General features: G+C 38.7%; 1 protein-coding gene across 1 annotated transcript; it reads left to right on the forward strand.

Annotated features, from left to right (window-relative positions):
* Positions 1-534: 534 nt before the first annotated feature.
* LOC122773240 (integrin-linked protein kinase) lies at positions 535-17,153 on the forward strand. The gene is made up of 13 exons (XM_044031753.1): positions 535-649; positions 2,235-2,489; positions 8,748-8,913; positions 10,514-10,609; positions 10,724-10,820; positions 10,909-10,992; positions 11,085-11,170; positions 11,291-11,400; positions 12,454-12,581; positions 12,776-12,897; positions 13,172-13,271; positions 14,219-14,349; positions 15,680-17,153. The coding sequence occupies exons 2-13, from the start codon at positions 2,401-2,403 to the stop codon at positions 15,827-15,829; spliced, it is 1,359 nt and encodes a 452-aa protein (XP_043887688.1). The 5' UTR covers positions 535-649; positions 2,235-2,400; the 3' UTR covers positions 15,830-17,153.
* Positions 17,154-18,743: the final 1,590 nt, after the last annotated feature.

Genomic DNA, 18,743 nt, shown 5'->3' on the forward strand with positions numbered 1-18,743 from the left:
TTGAAGAAAATGCAGTGTGTAGGTTATTTTTCATCAGTAAAGACTGAATACTTTAATGATGTTTGAATAAACCGCAATGACAACTACTCGTATATAAATATATACATTCATGAATAAAACGATCGCGTTTGTTAACTTAATATATGATTAAGATGATTATGATTATGACTATGAGCGTGACATAATAAATACATATATTCACATTGTGTACACATGGTTTGAGTAACATTGCTTTTATATCATTAAATCATCATTAAAAAAAACAAGAAATCCCAGCAATAAATACAGTTTGGTGATGAAACTGATTATGAGAAAGTATCTCATAATGATGACTTATTAATATATATATGTGTGTATTTCAATTTATCAAGTAGATAATACTTTCTCGTCGGGTCAATTCAAAAATAAAATGAAACATTTACTTAAGTGATTAAAAAAACATAACCTGAGGCCATGGATATGTTGAGTCCCTGCTGTCCTGTAGAGGGCGGTAGTCTCTGTGTTCTGCGGCCGCTGTGACGTCGTCACGGCGGCGGCGAGGGTGTGGACGTTCCCCCCTGCATTCAACCCGCTGGAGACAAGATACACCGCTGCTATTAACTTATGTCCGTCTGAACTCTTATTACTCTGAAACGGGCGAACACACCGGGTAAGATTGTGTTTCATGATTCAGTTTGAGCACCTTTAAAGCAGCAAATGCGTATGCTTTGAGTGTCACTTTCAGTCATTCAGCGTCAAATGAGAGACACACGACGGTTCGCGGTGTCTCATTAGTGGGTTAGCTTGTTAGCCAAAACCTGCCTGTGGTTCACGTAGTCAGTCAGGAGGTGATGTTTGGTCTATATATAACTTTGTTATTGTTTTAATCTACTGTAATGGGAGCACACTTGTTGTACTTGTCAGTAGCCAAAAGGTTAACCAGCTAACATATTATAATCCTGTGTTAGCCGGGTTAGCAGTGCAGCTAGTCAGACTGCTGATTTAATTATGACAAATGGTTTAATGACCGAGAGTCCAGAGTGCTGCAGTGTTTATGCCAACAGTATAAACACGTAATAATAAAAAGAATAAAGTCAAACTCAAACTCTTTTTTGTGTAAACGTCTATGATTTTAGCCTGCAGCTATAGTTTTAAATAAATGCTGCAATAGACCTTTAATCAAACATCAAATCATGTAAATGTTCTCTTTCATGGGTGTTATAATTAAGTATTAGGCGCCCGTTTTTCATTAGTTTTTGCTGGTGTTATGTATTTTTTTGCAGTTTTCAAAAGCCTTATTTATGTAGTTAACAAATAACTCAATTGTAATTAATGCTGTGTGAGTGAGTGACGATGAATGAATGCTTTATTCAAGCTGTATTCTATCCCTGCACGAAACGTCCATTGTAGCTTACACTTTTTTAAAACTTTAATTTATGAAATTATATATAGCTGTATATCGCCCTCCTTTTTAAAAATTTACCTCATTAATTAAGTCATTTATTACATTATAATACACTAGAGTGATATTGCACTTTTACAACAACAACAATGCTTTGCCGTTATAATCAAGTAGGGCTTAACAAGAAGTAGTAAAAAATCATGAAACTGCTTAAAACCAAACAAGCAGTTGTTTAAAACTACTTGAGCACAGTTAAAAAATAATGAACATACATAAGAATGACCTATGAAATGGTTTTATCTGTTAAGGCTTGTTCTAAAGTCAGATATTAGTGATATACAGTGATATATTAAACTTGCTTATTTTGTCGGAACCCAAAAATATGTGAACTAGTATCACAAGACAGAAAGGCAATGCAATTTTCATAAGTGAGAAGCACAAAGTAGTTAATTTTTTGACATTTCTGCTTATTAAATGACATACTTATGCTTTGAGTCACACAAAAGAAATCATAACCTGATTGCAAGCCAGCAAACTAATCAAATCAGTCTTTCATTTTATAATCTAAACATAAGTGTGCAGAAATTGATGTGACACACTGCATAGAAATATGTATCTGCTGTGGTGCTCACACAGGGTGCAAGTCACAGCCAAGTGCTGTGAGTCACAATGCTGTAATCTAAATACCCACCCACTATGACAGAGGTGGGTAATATTGCTCAATACTACGTTGTTCTCCTTCCCTGTGGGCTTTTCACAACAGGGTTAAACATGAAAGAATATATACTGATCCTTACAGTACAACCAGTTACTGCTGTCAGTGTTTTAATAGCAACTTTTTTTTTTCCCCCAGGTTTGCTGTAGAGCTGTTGAGCATCTCTGACACTCTTTGTCCCAGATGAGGGACTGATGCTGGCCAGGACTTTGCGGAACCCTTTGGGCCAGCCTCTCGCTACAGTTTAGTTCTGCATCTACTCTGAAGTGGTGGCACCTTTCAGAGGAAAAACACCGCAGCTGAAATGGATGACATCTTTACACAGTGCCGAGAAGGCAACGCAGTCGCAGTACGATTATGGTTGGACAATACAGAGAACGACCTCAACCAAGGGTAAGTCAAGTGGAGAAAACAGCCACACCAGGAATTTGCTATAATTAACACAAATTCAACCAGTTATATTGTATTTCTTGCCCTGTCACTGCAACTTTTTCACAATTTTGACCAATCAACATAGTTTTCTGCAACGCAGAATCACAGTGTCAGCTGCTGTCTCATCATTCATCATTAATCGCTGTTTCTCAAATGGTTCATTGGGGCCAAAACATTGATTGTTGGGACTGGAGCATAGAGTTTACACTGGGATATGCTGCTACTGTTTAACGATAGAGAGAGAGAAAGAGAGAGAGAGAGAGAGCGCGAGCGAGCAATATACTGAATACAGAGAGTGAGAACAACCTCGGAGCAGGGAATCAGACTACATGTTTTTTGATCATTACACAATTGTTATGATGTAAAAAAAGAAGAAGCAGTTTTTATTGAAGATCTGGAGGTGGGAAGTTGCAGATATGTGGGATAGGCCTTTCACTTATCGTTGTATAAAAAAAAAATCTAGACTAACTCACTAACTAGACTTTTTTGCTTTTGTTTTTGAAAAAGCTGCCACGAAATCAGGCAAAATCACAAAAACAGGCCTCAGCATCCAGGAAGGACTGAGTCATTCAGAATTTTAGAAAGCAACATCAGTTACACTACACTGTCATTGTTTACTTTAAATGTTGCATTGAGCAGACTATGAGCCTGCCTTTTAAGTCCCCAGTGAGATTTTGGCCAGAGATTGAACCCATTTCCTTGTGGGGGCCATGTTAATGACATGGAGCGTAATGTAGGACAGGAAACGGGCAGTGATGGTAGTTAGTGACGCCGTGTGGCTGCAAATTCAAACCTTACAGAAAAAGTTAAAACACTGGACAGGATGTAAGATCTGGATGCTTAATACAATACAGGCTTCTATTACATATTTGACATGTTTACATCACAAAACACCTGCTAGAGACGTTCAGATGATTTCAAAGGAAAAAACTTGGCAGAGCTCGCCACTCAAGTTCTCATGGCCACCCACAACGCTCGTCTTCCTCACTTTTTGGTATTTCTTTTAAAAGCAAACAAAGATGGCATGAATGAATCAGTTCTGCACACCTTTGAGCTAACTGTTTGTGTTTTTTTGTCATTGTTGATGTTGTTCTGCTTCTATTTTGTCTTTGTGAACAGAAATAATGTTACATTATTTGGATTAAGGATGTAGCATACAAATAATGTTACATTACATAATGTTACATTATTTGTATGTTACATCCTTACATCCTTAATCCAAAAACAAGCTCTGTGAAGCAAAACTGACAGACTGATTACATCACACCCGTGTGGGTACATACTCCCCCCACATGTAACTTGCCCATTAGCTGATTACATGTCAACTTCCCTTTTCTTGTTGATGTATCTCAGCCAGGCACTTGTATTCTTGCCCTTTAATTCCCCTGCAGAACACACTATGCTTTTACTAATCCCACTATACTCCTATCAGACGGTCACAAGAATATTTTCTGCTCATTGACAGTGTGTTGTCACTGATGTATCTTCCAGACAAAGAACAGTAGTGGAATGCTGAATCTCCTTACAAGGAGTAACACACACAGGCCTTAAGGGAACCATTTACCACCTAACAAAACTGAGAGGGAGGGAGGAGATTATTGAAGTGGGCAGGACTGGAAGAGGAGTGTATGACAGGACACTGTGTGTGTGTGTGTGTGTGTGTGTGTGTGTGTGTGGCTGAAAAGATTTTTTTTTCTGAAGAGGAATGCACAGTAAGTCATAGCACAGCACATCACCTTCCCCTCCTCCATCGATGTGTTTCTGGAATTTGTCTCCCAGTGGTATTAGATAGCTCCACTCACTTCCCCTCAATCTTTCCTCGAAGCTCACTGGAGCTAATTGCAAAGTTTAAAATGATCACAAATGCCTGCACTGTACCGTTGCTTTGTACTTTAATTCCCTTGTTGTTACTATTGTTTATTGCTTATTCTCACTTTGTGAACTCTATTTTTAAAAGGTGCTATATAAATAAAGTTGCAAATATTAATATTATTTTATTATTATTGTTACCGTCCTTGGTCTGTAGGTTTTAGTCTACTACTTCAAGTCAATGTCATATATTTGAGCCTTCTTCCTGTACTGTATGTGCTGCAACGATTAATGGATGATTTTGAGGTTTGGGAAACACTGATCCGAATTTTAAAAGAACATTTTCTGACATTTTTCAGCCCTTTTTTTGTAGCCCTTAAGAGTCTTTGTTTTGTCTGGACAAGTCAAAATCCAGAGAGTTTCAGGTTACTATCGTGTAAGGACAAAGACGAGAGACAAATCAGAATTTTTGGCATGTTGTTCATAAACTAAGCGACTAAATGATAAATATTGAAAAGTTATTTGTTCGTTTTCCCTGTGCTGAGGCTTGTTATATGACCTGGAGTGGATTTCAGGCCAGGCACATACAGGGTGCAGACAGGGGCGCTTCCTCTGGCTTTTCCGTCTGCTAAACTGAGCTCTGTTGGCAGGTGGAAGTGCCTGAAATAAATGACCAGTGTGGAGGGGGTGAGCACAAGAACAACCCTGGCACTCTAGTGCCTTTGGTTGCATGGGTGAAGCTGGCTCAATGTGAAAATGTAACCTATTTAAAAAAAACAAAACAGTCCCTGAATAGAAAATGCTCACAGAAACCAGTAGCCTGCTGCCTGAATGTCACCTGTTGCTGCTGATGTTTCATATTTGTTGAAGATTAAATGTATTAGAAGATTTAAAGTTCCCCAGAAAACCTTTTAACATGTTTTGTCTTGTAGAATCATAGAATTTTACACAAATCTGTGAGCTTTGAGAATCATTATAATTCGTTTGCAGTGACAGCAGCGTGTGCTTGCGAAACCAATAAGCAAAATGTAATTAAATTAGGCGAGATTATGTAATTTCTCAAAGTACATTCTTCGTCAAGTTCACCCCAGAGCAAAGTCATTTTTGTCTCTCCTCAGTCTTATAATGAACTAGAAAAAGATTCTCATAAGAATATATAGGTTCTTCATTCATTTCTCAGCCAGACATCCAGAATAACTTCTGCTTGACTCATTCTCTCTACATGTGAGATTCTGCCGCTTATATTGGCCAATCACAATAATCCATCCTCAAGTCACCAGAAAGAGAACAAAGCTTTTGATTTATTACATTTTAAATGACTAATCAGTTGTCCAAGAAGTTTTAGATTAATGTCATTCTGAAATATGACACACTGTGCCTTTTTAAAATCTTTCTACAGTTCTTCATTCAAATATACTCTATATTGCACTAAAACACTGCTAATAAGAAATTATGTTGTTCTAATCTGGACCTTCAAATACCCCTGTGCTGAAGAATACAGCCATTAATGTAGTCATAAATCCACGTCCTCCCCAAAACAGATCTAACTTTAATCTAAAAGAAATAATGGGAGTGAGTCTGCGGGGAGTTTTTGTCTCATAAGCTTTGACTAATTAGTTTGTAGTATTTGGCCTTTTGCTCTGAGAGGAAATTGCTCAGGGAGCAGATCTGGTGCGGCCACAGCGGGTCAGCCAGATGCACAAATAACGGAGTGTTGTGGGACTGAGGGTCTCTGTGGGGCTCTTGATGCTGTTTTGAACCAGACTCTGCAGGATGTGTGAATACAAGCCAGTGAATTGATGAAGGGGAGGGGGGGTTAAATTCCTGCAGATTCATAAACCTCCCTCAGTTCTCTGATTGTATTATTCTGCCGTCTGCCTACTCACAGTTTCACAAAAAAGAGTCTCACATTATTCACAGAAGGAATGTGCAGTATTATTTTAATAGTGACAGATGTTGTGTATGGACATTGAGGTATATCAGTTTTAAGAGCCAGTTAGTGACATATAATGAGGAGACTGCAGATTTTAACAAATGTGGGAATCCTTTGCTCAACCCCACCTTTCCCAAGTGTGGTGGGAAATTAAAAAAACATGAAAGGCACAAGAATCAACTGCTATAGAAACATGCAAGATCAAGATTGAAAGAGCAGAAAATTGCCAGCATATTTCCTAGAAACTGTCCATGGCAACTTCAGTTCAAGAATTTTGGAAAACCTTCCATGGAAATGATGAGAATTAACTGGAAAGTTCGGATAATTTAAAGAATATCTGATTATGACAATAAGCAGATATCTATGCAAAATAATACAATTAAAGAAGCATGACACAGATTCATTTAATAGTTCAGGTTTCTGGAAATCATCTGTGATGTCATGTGATGGAGGAATGCACAGTGCATGTAGAGGGTGTGGCCTCAGTAGCCCTGCAGTAAGTGGTGTGCCTGTGATTTGAGGAAGAGCATTGATATTCAACTGCATTTGCATCAAATCTGATTGTTTTAGCCAGATTATGATACAATATATTATTTACCAACCTTTTACTTTTGAACATTTCCAATGAATACCTGTTAATTCCCATGGAAATATATAAATATTGTAACCCCAAGAGAGATGGCTGGCCCTTGCATAAAGTACATATGAAAAGTGTATTCTAAAGCTACAAAATGTTTCACATTGAACGTTTAACTGTTCTGTTACCATTCCTGACGTCGTCGACAGGATTTGGCATGCATACTTTTCATTACTGTAACTCCTAGACTGGTTTGTGACATTTAGATAACATTTCTTGACAATATTATAGCCATAAAATCAAAATAAATCCAGGCCTGATGGTCATACGTGAAGCTGAGAGGTAGAGGATGGATTTAATCATGAAGATGAGGGGATTGAAGAGCAATAATCTGCAGATGAGATAGTTTGTGACTGAGAGGGCAGAGACTTGACAAACAATCTCACAGCAGCTGGAGTGTGTGCATCTGCTGAAGAAAAGTCTCTGTGGTCCTCCTTATAAGGATTGTAACCAACACTCAGCCCATTTGTTTTCTTATTTGTTTTTCCAAAGCCTTTTCCTGATTGACATCCTGTCGCTCAGCTCTTGTTCTCTTGGTTTTTCAGGAGCTTTGTCATTTGTCGCACTGTCATGTAACTGTCCTCATGTGTTGTTACCGGTGTCAGTGTGACAAAGAGGAATAACAAGTGCAAGAGGATTGTTAGCTGTCGTCTCACTACGAGTTGCCTGAACTTCCTTTTTTAGAGCGAGATGACAGAAATGCAAATGAAATTCCTCGTAGTTCACTCCCTCAGCTCAGCATGTACACAGCGTAATGCTTCAGGGTCAGATTAATACACTGCTCTGCAGTCATTTCCATCAGTTTTACTTAATGAATGGTAGTGACAAAATAATTAGAAACACTTAGTGATGTAGTGCAGAACTGAGACTGCTGTAGTTTTAGATAGATGAACCTTATAAATGGTAACATTTTGATGAAACATAAAAGCATATAGATCTTAGGCTATAAGGCATTACACCATAACAACTAAATATTAAGATAAATGTAGAGTTAGGAAACTATTTCACCTGAAAGACAATCACAACTTGATAATTGACTTGTTGGAACTTGTATGGCAGGTGAGGAAATTTCAGCAGCTAATCATAACACCAAAGCTGATTTTTAAACCTCACTGTAACACAGTTCAATTCACTCTTTTCAAAAGGGTTGCTAACTGATGTAGATGAAGGTGTTCGAGGAAACTCAAAGCACTTCCTGGTTTAATTTCCCTCTGTTTGAAATTATGTGAAGGAGCGGTAGTCGAGGGATTTGTAGAGATCATGATAAGATCAGGATGACAATTTTCTGATTAAAATTGCACGTTTGAGTAAGAGAGCAAACCCCCATCTGACTGCAGAGGACCTGCAGGATGGTAGTGGTGGTGTGGTAGGGCGCTGAGTCTAAACGGCAGATTACTCGGTTAAAAAAGAAAACGTGAAATATTATGACATAGATTGCATCTGGATAAGCTGGAGTCAATTTGTAAACAAGCACTGTGGCCAAGATTTGGGGTAAAAGGTGGTGCTTTGGTGAAAAGAACACCTTAGTAAACGTGTGCAGTTCCGCACCGAGTGACTTCTAAGTGAACTCTTTGTCCAGGGTTGGCTGCCCAGTTTTTGCACACTTGTCTTTTTTGGTTTTTGAAAAGTGAAGATTTGATTGTCCAAGCAAAACACAAATCCTCCGAAAAATCAGACCCACTCTGTACCGTTTGGATTCGTCTCAACTGTACCACAGTTTGCGGTGGAAAAACTTTGTTTTCTCTGAAGTTCTTCTTCAACCATGCTGTGCTGAAGTTTTTGAATGTGTTTGTGTGTAGCCTCGTCTGAATGTGATCGCTCCTCTTTTTCTTCCTTGCAGAGATGACCACGGCTTCAGCCCCCTGCACTGGGCATGCAGGGAGGGCCGCTCCAGCGTGGTGGACATGCTCATCATGAGAGGAGCTCGCATAAACGTCATGAACCGTGGCGACGACACACCGCTCCACTTGGCCGCCAGCCATGGACACCGGGAAATCGTTGGGAAGGTGAGCGTTACGTGAACATTATTGCACAAAATGGTTGCTTTATGACCAACTGATATTTCTTTGGTTTATTGTTATATTTTTCAAAGCGTGTTGGCAAATCCATACCTCCTTGCCTAGAAGATTCCAACAAATATTGATGATCTCAGTTTTCTGCTGATGTATCTTTATTGAAGTCTAAGTGATAAATCACAGGATGTTATGAAAGCTGAAGTGATGTCATCTCAACAGCAGTGAGACCAGGTTGTGTCTTGTCTGTTCTTGCAGTTCTACCATCAGCAGCTTTAAAGGGAAGACTTAGCAGTTTTGTTAGTGTCGAGGGAAATTTACAGCTCAACTGTGAAACATTTAGAGGGGTTTATTGGCCAAAATTGAATATACTACCCATTATTAAAGTATGTTTCTATGATTGCATGATGGCATTATAATGAGAAATATTAGGTTTTCATAGGCTTCGAATAAATCTTTTATATGTACTTTAGCAAAGGGTCTTGCTTTATGAAGGCTGCCATCCTGCTCTGCTGTGTTTCTACAGCAGCTGGAACAGACAAACCAGTCAGAGTCTGCGTTTAGTGGAAATGTGCTCCGCAAATGAAGAAGACATTGACCGACATCTTTTCCCTGAAGTCTGAGTAGAAGGGAGGGATGAGCAGAGGAGTCCTCAGTTTGTTAGATTCTGCAGATTCACCATTAGATGAGTCAATGATTCTTACTCACTGGACCTTTAAATAAGCATGATTACAAAACTTGTTTGATGGTAAGAGAAAAACAAGGATGTGGAAAAAGGTAGATGTTTTCCTCAAAATACATTCATCCTTTATAAACGTATGAGCCATTTTTCAATGTCCTGATGTTTCAACTGTAAAGTGACTCCATTTATCCATCCATCTTCTACTGCTTTATCCTCCACATGAGGGTTGCGGGTGGTGCCAATTTCAGCTGACATAGGGCGATAGACCACATAGAGACAAACGGCCATCCACTCTCACACTCACACCTACGGTCAATTTAGAGTGTCCAATTTACCTAATCCCCATATTGCATGTCCCGTAGAAAACCCATGCACACATGGGGAGAACATGCAGACTCCATGTGCTCTATGGCAAATAAACATTTTTCATTTTTTGCTCTTTTTGGTTTTTAAAAACAGTGGAAATGTCCTTTTCTACTGCGGATGAGAATATGCAGTTACTGATGGAGCTTAAACTCAAATTTTTTTAATCCATTTGAATGTCGCAAATTTGTTGTCAAACTATTTGTTAAGAAGCTCTCTTTGGAAAAAACGGAGCCAGTCTATAATTTCATTTATTAATAGGTGTTAATGTGGTGATAAGTTGTGATAAATATAAAGACAACCTGCAACAGCTCATACTGCTGGTGCCATAATGCAATGCCTCTGCTGCAGTGTCTGATTTAGAATAACTGCCAGGCAGCTATTGAGTTTAATATTAGTCGTGTCTCAATACCTCTGGTATGTGTACACAGGCAAGACATACCTCCGTGATTTTTCTTGGCAGCATTAACACTCGTCCCTGTATACAGCCCAAACAAGATCTGACCAGTCTTGTTTTGCTTTTAATCCCGGATTTCTCTTTGTTTTTAGCTCATCCAGTGCAAGGCAGACACAAACGCAGCCAATGAACATGGAAACACACCACTGCATTATGCTTGCTTCTGGGGCCAGGACGAAGTGGCTGAGGTTAGTGCACCCCCTGATGGTGTTGCAGAAGAACTGCATCTGTTCCTGTGTCAATTCACATCACATCATGACTGTTTAGAAATGCCACTGAAACCATGCTGTTCTCATTCTCAGGACCTTGTGACTAATGGAGCACAGGTGAGCATCTGTAACAAATATGGGGAAACTCCCTTGGACAAAGGCAAACCTCACCTACGTGAACTCCTCAGAGGTAGTACTTACATGAATCTCGGTATCAGCTGTTCAAAATCCTGTTTTGTGTCTCTGTAACTGAGTTTTCTTATTTCTCTATCACCCAGAAAGGGCTGAGAAATTGGGACAGAACATGACTAAAATCCCCTTCAAGGATACATTCTGGAAAGGCACCACCAGAACTCGACCCCGTGAGTCATGTGCTAATTTTTTACATAAATAATGGTACTTGTGTTTCAACCTTAACTAACAATGAACCTTTGTCTCCTTTTTTTAATTTTAGGCAACGGCACTTTGAACAAACTTGCTGGCGTCGACTACAAACAGCTCTCCCTCCTTGCTAAAATTAATGAGAACCAATCAGGAGAGGTACTTGATGTTCTTGTTTTCACTGTTGAATTGAGCTGAATATTCATGCAGAACTGCTCCATTTAGAAAAGGGGGCCTTGTCATTCACTCCATTTTTCTGTATTGTTTTTTCGTGCATAGCTGTGGCAAGGACGCTGGCAGGGGAATGAGGTTGTCGTGAAGGTGCTTAAAGTTCGAGACTGGACCACGAGGAAAAGCAGAGACTTTAATGAGGAGTATCCCAAACTCAGGTAATTATTTAATCCAGTCTTTCTTACAGTGTTGGACCCTGCTCAGTCCTGGTGTTACCATCTGTTCTGAGTGACTCATGCTGACAGTGTTAAGCACAAATCTGTATTAGGGATGACTTGATACAACCTTTTCTAGTCTGATACTGATATCACAATCTTGACAGTCTTTTGATAACCATATTAGTCTGATACAATCTTTTAAGTTTATTAAGACTAATATGCTGTTTGAGCTTATTATCGGTCCGATAATACCGCCATTTATCAGCATATAGCTTCAAGAGTGTAACAATTATTTTGCTGCCAAAGACGAAATTAGGCACGTTGAAATGCTGTTTTTTTGTGTTCAATTTTTTCAATCTTAGTAGTCCATTTAGGGTTTATGAATTGTATAAGATTGTAATTGTGTTTTTCCCCGTTATCAGATACAGTGATTTTTTTTTTGCTTCAATGCTGATATCATATTGGCTCATCTCGAGTCTGCATGCACCCAATCCCCCTTACATCTTGAGATGGTTTGAGGACACGTTTCCACCTTCTTGAGCATGAATGAACGCATTTGCAGTCGAAACCACCTCCTCAACTGTCGTCATCTGACCCACTGCACTTTCACTGTGAACTTTACGCTTTTGCAAGCGTCTAAAGTTTCATTTAATAGTTGCCAACGCCCCCAATAGATGATTTCGTTAAACTTATTTCATGTTACAGCAGTACCAGTAATGCCTTCTTTTCTCTTTCTCCCTGATCTCATGAGCAAACATTACTTCTGGGTGAATTCAGATTTAATTATGTGGTCATGGGAGACTCATCCAGGATCACTCAGGACAGATGTTAATACCAAGTCTGAATGAAGGCCCCGATGTTCTTTACTACTGTGTCACTCATTTGTCTGTTTGCATTGTGCTGAACCAAACTTTACGTATAATTTCTTTTGGAGGAGTTTGCTGCATCTCACACTAGTCGTCAGTCTATATCAAAATCCTCTGTGGGTTTCCCTCTTTTTGTCTGTCTGTGTCTGTCTCTCTCCCGTGTCCCTCCCTCTGGGCTCCATCCCAGGATATTTTCCCACCCGAATGTTCTACCCATGTTGGGAGCATGTCAGGCTCCTCCCGCCCCTCACCCCATCATCATCACACACGCGATGCCTTATGGCTCCCTCTACAACGTGCTGCATGAAGGCACCAGTGAGTACTTTTGCTCTGGTCACAAACTCCCTACTTTTCACCCATTTTTGGTGGTTTTTGCAGGAATTTGTGATTCAAACCACATTTGTCTTTATGTTTTCATCACTTTGTCTGAAGAAAAAACATTGAGTGGTGAAGTCCAAAGTGACTGAAACATGTTTTTTTTGTGTGTGTGTTCCTCATTCTGCTGTCAGACTTTGTGGTGGACCACACACAGGCAGTGAAGTTTGCGTTGGACATTGCTTGTGGAATGGCTTTCTTACACACACTTGAACCCATGATTCCTCGCCACTATCTCAACAGCAAGAGCGTTATGGTAAGAAGCTGCTGTGACACCAGTGCTGCTTTCTAGGTTGCATTACTGACCTTCTGCATCTCGCACACCCCTGTTGTTCATACAACAAAGGCTGGGTCTGCTGTGGAGATGTGATGTAAAATCTACTAGATGTTCAGTGATTCAAACGCACCGCACACATCCAGTGTGGACCCAAACTTAGACCAAGAAAAACTCTGTGAGAGCTTCACAAGTAGGAAGAGATGTCTTACACTGTGTGAGCTGATGTCTCACTCCGCGTTCCTTATTTCCACAGATAGATGAAGACATGACAGCCAGGATCAGCATGTCAGACGTCAAGTTCTCCTTCCAGTGTCCCGGCAGGATGTACTCGCCTGCGTGGGTCGCCCCTGAGGGTAGGTATCACTCATACAGCACAGATCCTGAGTGACGGCAGGAGCCACACAGGCTCGAGCGTGAATGACGGGTGCAGGTTTCTCCTGACTGGTTCTGAGCTAAATATAACCCACACAGCTGAAGGTGAAATCTGAGCAAGATGGAAAAACTTATTATAAAAATGTAAAAAATAACCAGGAAACTTTGGTTGCTGGGAGATTTTCACTTTCACTCAAGAGTGAATTGAACATGACGACTGTGGGTGTGTGGAATAAAAGAGAGAGATGTCGCCTTCAGTTACCATAGAAACAAGCTCCACACAATGTTCAGGACATAAAGTGGGTAGTGAGCTATGAAATGGCTGCTTTTGATGAAGAACAACTGTATAGATTTGGCTGATGTAAAGAAGCCTAATAGGCTTTGTCTTCTTGTTACAGCCTGCAGTATAACGGATGTAAAGAGAAAAGAATGTTTAACAAGCTCAAGTGTGGCCTTGATTCTTGACTTGTGAATGTGGCATGAATACAAATAAAAGAAAAGATTAAAATAACTGCTGCTGATGCAGAATATCTAGGTTTTACTTGATCAGTTTTAATTGGTTTTCAATTTTCTGTTTTACTTAAATTACTCTCAGGAACATTGTGTTTGCACCGTTAAGTGCACTAAAATATTAGGCTTATTGTTATTATCATTATAACTAACGTAATATGGAAAATTATTGCTATTCATCATGTATTCCTCATCTTTCTCTGTGATCCTTACTTTGAAAGCAGAAATTTACCAAAGGTTTCTATTTATTACCACCTTCCATCCGTGACCTGCTCTATGACTAACATGATATCAAATTAAAGTACCTCTCATCATCTTCAAACATTAGCTTTGGTCTTCATACTAATGTGCAGCAGCAAGTTTAAATAAAAGTGTGGTGGCTGTGGTCGGGAATGAAATCCTTCACTTATTTTTCCAGCCCTGCAGAAGAAACCAGAAGATATTAACCGTCGCTCAGCAGACATGTGGAGCTTTGCTATCCTGCTGTGGGAGCTGGTGACCAGAGAAGTTCCCTTTGCTGACCTGTCCAACATGGAAATAGGCATGAAGGTTGGTTTTCACTAATGTGGTCAAAGAAAATGCTTTTTTTTAAATGTGTTTCCAGTGCCGTCCTTTAGTTGCCAGATCGGTTTCCATTGAACTCGTCTGTATTTATCTTCTATCTGCCTGCCAGATTTTTCACCTTCCTCAAGAGTAAAAACGTAGGATTTTCCAATTTTCTTTGATTCAGTTGTGTTTCCATTTAGGTTTTTAATGCTCAATTTGTAAATGGAAACTTGGCTTATCAGAGATCAGGTTGCTTTATAGGTCACTTGGTTTGGGCCATTTTTATTGTAAAGTAAACGGCCTATAGTTACTCATCTAAGTTAATCAATTTGTGCTCTTTTTGAGTCACTAAAACCTTCTCATTTGATCCACAAGTTTATTTCACAGGTTCTCATGTCTTTTTGATGACTTGTTTAATCTATTTAATAACAATAATAATAATATACATCTTATTCAAGGTACCTTATGAAAGTCAGCTTATATGTGAAAAAATGACAGTACAACAATTAAAATCCACCAGCAAGTTCAGTTTTACCAATATATTTGTCATATTTCTACCAATATTTTTTGCATTTCTTATCCAAACAATGTCAAACTTTGTTAAAGACAAGTTTGAAGCCTGTCAAGTGAACTCAGTTACACAGATAAAAGCGGACTTTCCTCACGTACGAAACAAGGTAAAAGTGTGTAAAATCATTATAAACGTATTATATTTAGTTCATACATTATTTTTGTTTAGTTTATGTTCAGTGTCCAGCTGTCACAAAATGAGAAAGTCATACTTTTTGCTCCCTAAAGGTTTATTTTAGTTGAGCGACAGCTCCTGGCACACAGTGCGTGGAGCCTATTGTTTTCCTTCACATCATTATTATTCCGTAGCTTTGTGGGCATTTTTGAGGGGGTTTAAGTGTTTTAAAAACTCTGGAAACTTGGCATGGAGGTCAGGTGGGGCAAAAATTCGATATTGGCTTGATGCTCAGGCCCGTGTGTTGCACCAGGGCTCTGTAGTGCCCCCTAAGGTGAAACATGGATGGAGCATGCCAAAAACCAAGTTGTGCCGAATTTCACAAAACTTGCCCAAGACAAACAAAAAAGTCCACTGTGGTCATGGCCTCAAGTCTACAGGAAGTCGGTCATTTTGTTTATCATTTAAAGTGTTGTATTTTATGAATGCTGGACAAAAATGGAAAAGCAGCCAAACATCAGCCCAGAAAAATTCATTGGCCTACGTCTGAAAAAAGGCCTACAGACGTGAGAAAGTAACTTGTATTAGGAACTTGGATTCAGATGTGACAGTATATTGTGTGTGTGTCTGTGTGTGTGTTTCTTTCAGATTGCCTTGGAGGGTTTGAGGCCCACGATCCCGCCCGGCATCTCCCCCCACATTTGCAAGCTGATGAAGATTTGCATGAACGAAGATCCTGCCAAGAGACCTAAGTTTGACATGATTGTGCCCATTCTGGAAAAAATGCAGGACAAGTGAAAAGTGAAAAGTGAAAAGTTTTCCTCCGTGTTCAGTCGGTGTGTGCACTGAACACGATCATTACTGGATATCTTCCCACAGATGTATCACTCTTGATATGGTGGTGTGGTGCTTACCAGTATTGCCTTAAACTCCTTCATCTAACGTCGCATTCAACGCCACTATAGCTTCTGAGACGCAATCTCTTCTTTTATATCTTCCTTTTTTTTGTTGTTCTAATGTCAAGTTTTTATTCCTCGTCCTCGTCTTTGTCCCCGATCTGCTGACGCATCTTTTAATCTGTCATCAAGTGGACTGAGTACAATCTTATTTAAGCGACTGAACGACAATCGGTGTGTTTTCTTCAGTTGATTTCAGGCCACATTTTTATCTTGGAAAAAGCTGTCCTCTTAAGTTTGGCTGAATGATTTGGGCAATATCTATCTATCTATTTTATTTTTTTGTAAACAATCTGCATAAATATACCATTAATCTACAAAATACTTAACTCTAATGCAACGGCAAGAATTTATTGCAGTTTTTTTTAAATTGGCGTTAAGCAAAACAATCAAACAACAACAATTAAATGTAAGCATTTGTGGATTTGCTAATTGCGATGTTTCAAAAATGTGTGTTTTCCACTTAAAAAACGATTAGTTGTTCAGCTCGACTCTTAACACAACTGCTCCTTTTTATGATAAAAATAAATTAACACGTCAACCTAAAGCTTGTCTTGAGGGTAAAGGTTCACGTTTCAAACTGTATGCTGGCATGTCACAAAAAAATAAAAGACTCAGAAGCCAAGAATAATTTATATGAATGAGTGAACGGAGCAGGATTAGTTTGGTCCCATAGGAAAATGTAAAGCTTGTCCTGACTGTATCTTCATTTACTTTGTTTTTCCAGTGCAGTAAATATGTTTTATTATTGCAATTATGGGAGGACGATGCTGATTTTTCTCTTGTTAATCATCATAATGTAGTCCGCTGGGTTACTCAAACATACCCCAGTTTTATCAAGGTACAAATGTAATTTGTTCTGTTGTCGACAACAGCAACTATTTTTACGACTGCATCCGGCGCTACTGCCAACAGACGATGACTGGGACATAAAGGGATAGTATTATTAACATCATACAATCTGGTCCTCACTTGTTTTTTTTTTTATGACTTATTATTTGGAGCCTGTAGTTTACTTCAGAATCGGTTTGTGTTTGTGTTTTGTCTCGTCTGTGCCTCCACCAGCTTGCTTGTTTGTGCCCAATCACAGGTTGAAGCCAAAATCGAGAATGACTTACTACAAATGTATGTATTTATATATAAGTATATTAAAAAGAAAAAAAGTATGGAAAAGCTTGAGTGTGTGGATTTGTGATGGGAACTGGAGTTTGTCGGGTAAACTAATGACATTTATCACAGGTTCAGTTCTTTGTTGAATTTTCTCAAAGGCGATTCTCTAAAAACTTACAATGTGAAAAACATTAGTTTGAATCTGAATTTTGATGATTGTTTAACCACAGATGAGTGTCCCAAGTTTACATGGCAAGTGAATGAACTAATTTGATGTAAATGTTTTTGAGAAGTATAATTAGTATATTGTTATTTTTAAAATTGTCAAATGAATGTTAAACAAAGTTTCACTTATGTCTATATTCCAATTATAAAGAAAATCTCAATAAACAAGACATTGTTGGCAATATATTAACTGTCAAATGCTGCCATCTAGTGGAGACTACTAGGTTCACACACCTTATTCCTGTTGCCAGAAATCCAATTATTTGATAGTGGTTAAACATTTGAGCAGGATGTCAGTTTTATCCAACTGGTACTTCAGAAATATATCTATTTATATAAAATACTAAATAGTTCTTCATTTAACAAAGCATATCTTGATAGTCACTGATTAATTTTAAAATCACATTTCAATTATTATTAATCATTGTGTAGTGGCTGAAAAAAACAAACAACCAATAAATCCAAATCAAAGTCGAACTAAACTTAATTTAAAGACCACAAGTGTATGAATCTTATGCAGCTGAAATAAACATAATGTCCTGTGAAGGTTATTCTCATTTTGTGTGAGTTTATTGTCCATAAGTGAGCAAACAAAAGAACAAAGGAAACCCTGTTTGCCTCTCTCTCTCTCTCTCTCGCTCTGGTAAAAAAAAAGGAAAAAGTATAAGATCACGCAGGTGCATTCTGGTCCCTCACCAGTCACATGACATAAATAACTTGTGTGATGGCCACACGATGCCCAAACCAATCATGCTTATAGAAAAATACTTGAAAATATGCTCCAAATCTAGCAATTAAATAAAAAGAAATACAGCAAAAGAGAGTACTTTTAAATACTAATAATAGAACATCTGATTGTCTACTCAAATCTCCAATAACACCGGATCTAAATACCAAACAATAAAATTGGTTTGCTGGTTCAGTCTTGCTCTACTTTCTTGCTACTCCACTTTCAGTACTATTTTTATTTTGTATTTACGACAACATTTTTCATTTATTTTAATGCAGCTGATTTCATTTGTGATTGCTTTGTGAATCACAAATGTCTGAAATGGCCTCAGGCTGCACACACACACACACACACACACTGTGTGTTGATTTAAGTGCTCAGTGAGTGGCCAGGTTTGTCATTTGTAAAACTCAAAAGTTGAAAATGCGAACAAATAAAATGGAAAAAGCACAACGGCAGCACTGAGGAAATGTGAAATCAAATTAGTTTAACTCTAAGGTTGTTCTTTTTTTTATTCTCTGCACACACTGAGTCACCGAGAAAGAAAGAAAGCAGCTCCTGACGATCTACATTATCCAAGCAATCTGTCTCTTATTTCCCTTTTCTTCTCGTTCACATCCCTTGGTTTTCCTCTCCTTTTTTCCTCCTTTTATTCCCCTCTTTTCCCTCCCTCTGTCTTTGCAGATGGACC

Source organism: Solea senegalensis, linkage group LG8 (genome assembly GCF_019176455.1).
Source record: "Solea senegalensis isolate Sse05_10M linkage group LG8, IFAPA_SoseM_1, whole genome shotgun sequence".
Classification (NCBI taxonomy): Eukaryota; Metazoa; Chordata; class Actinopteri; order Pleuronectiformes; family Soleidae; genus Solea; species Solea senegalensis.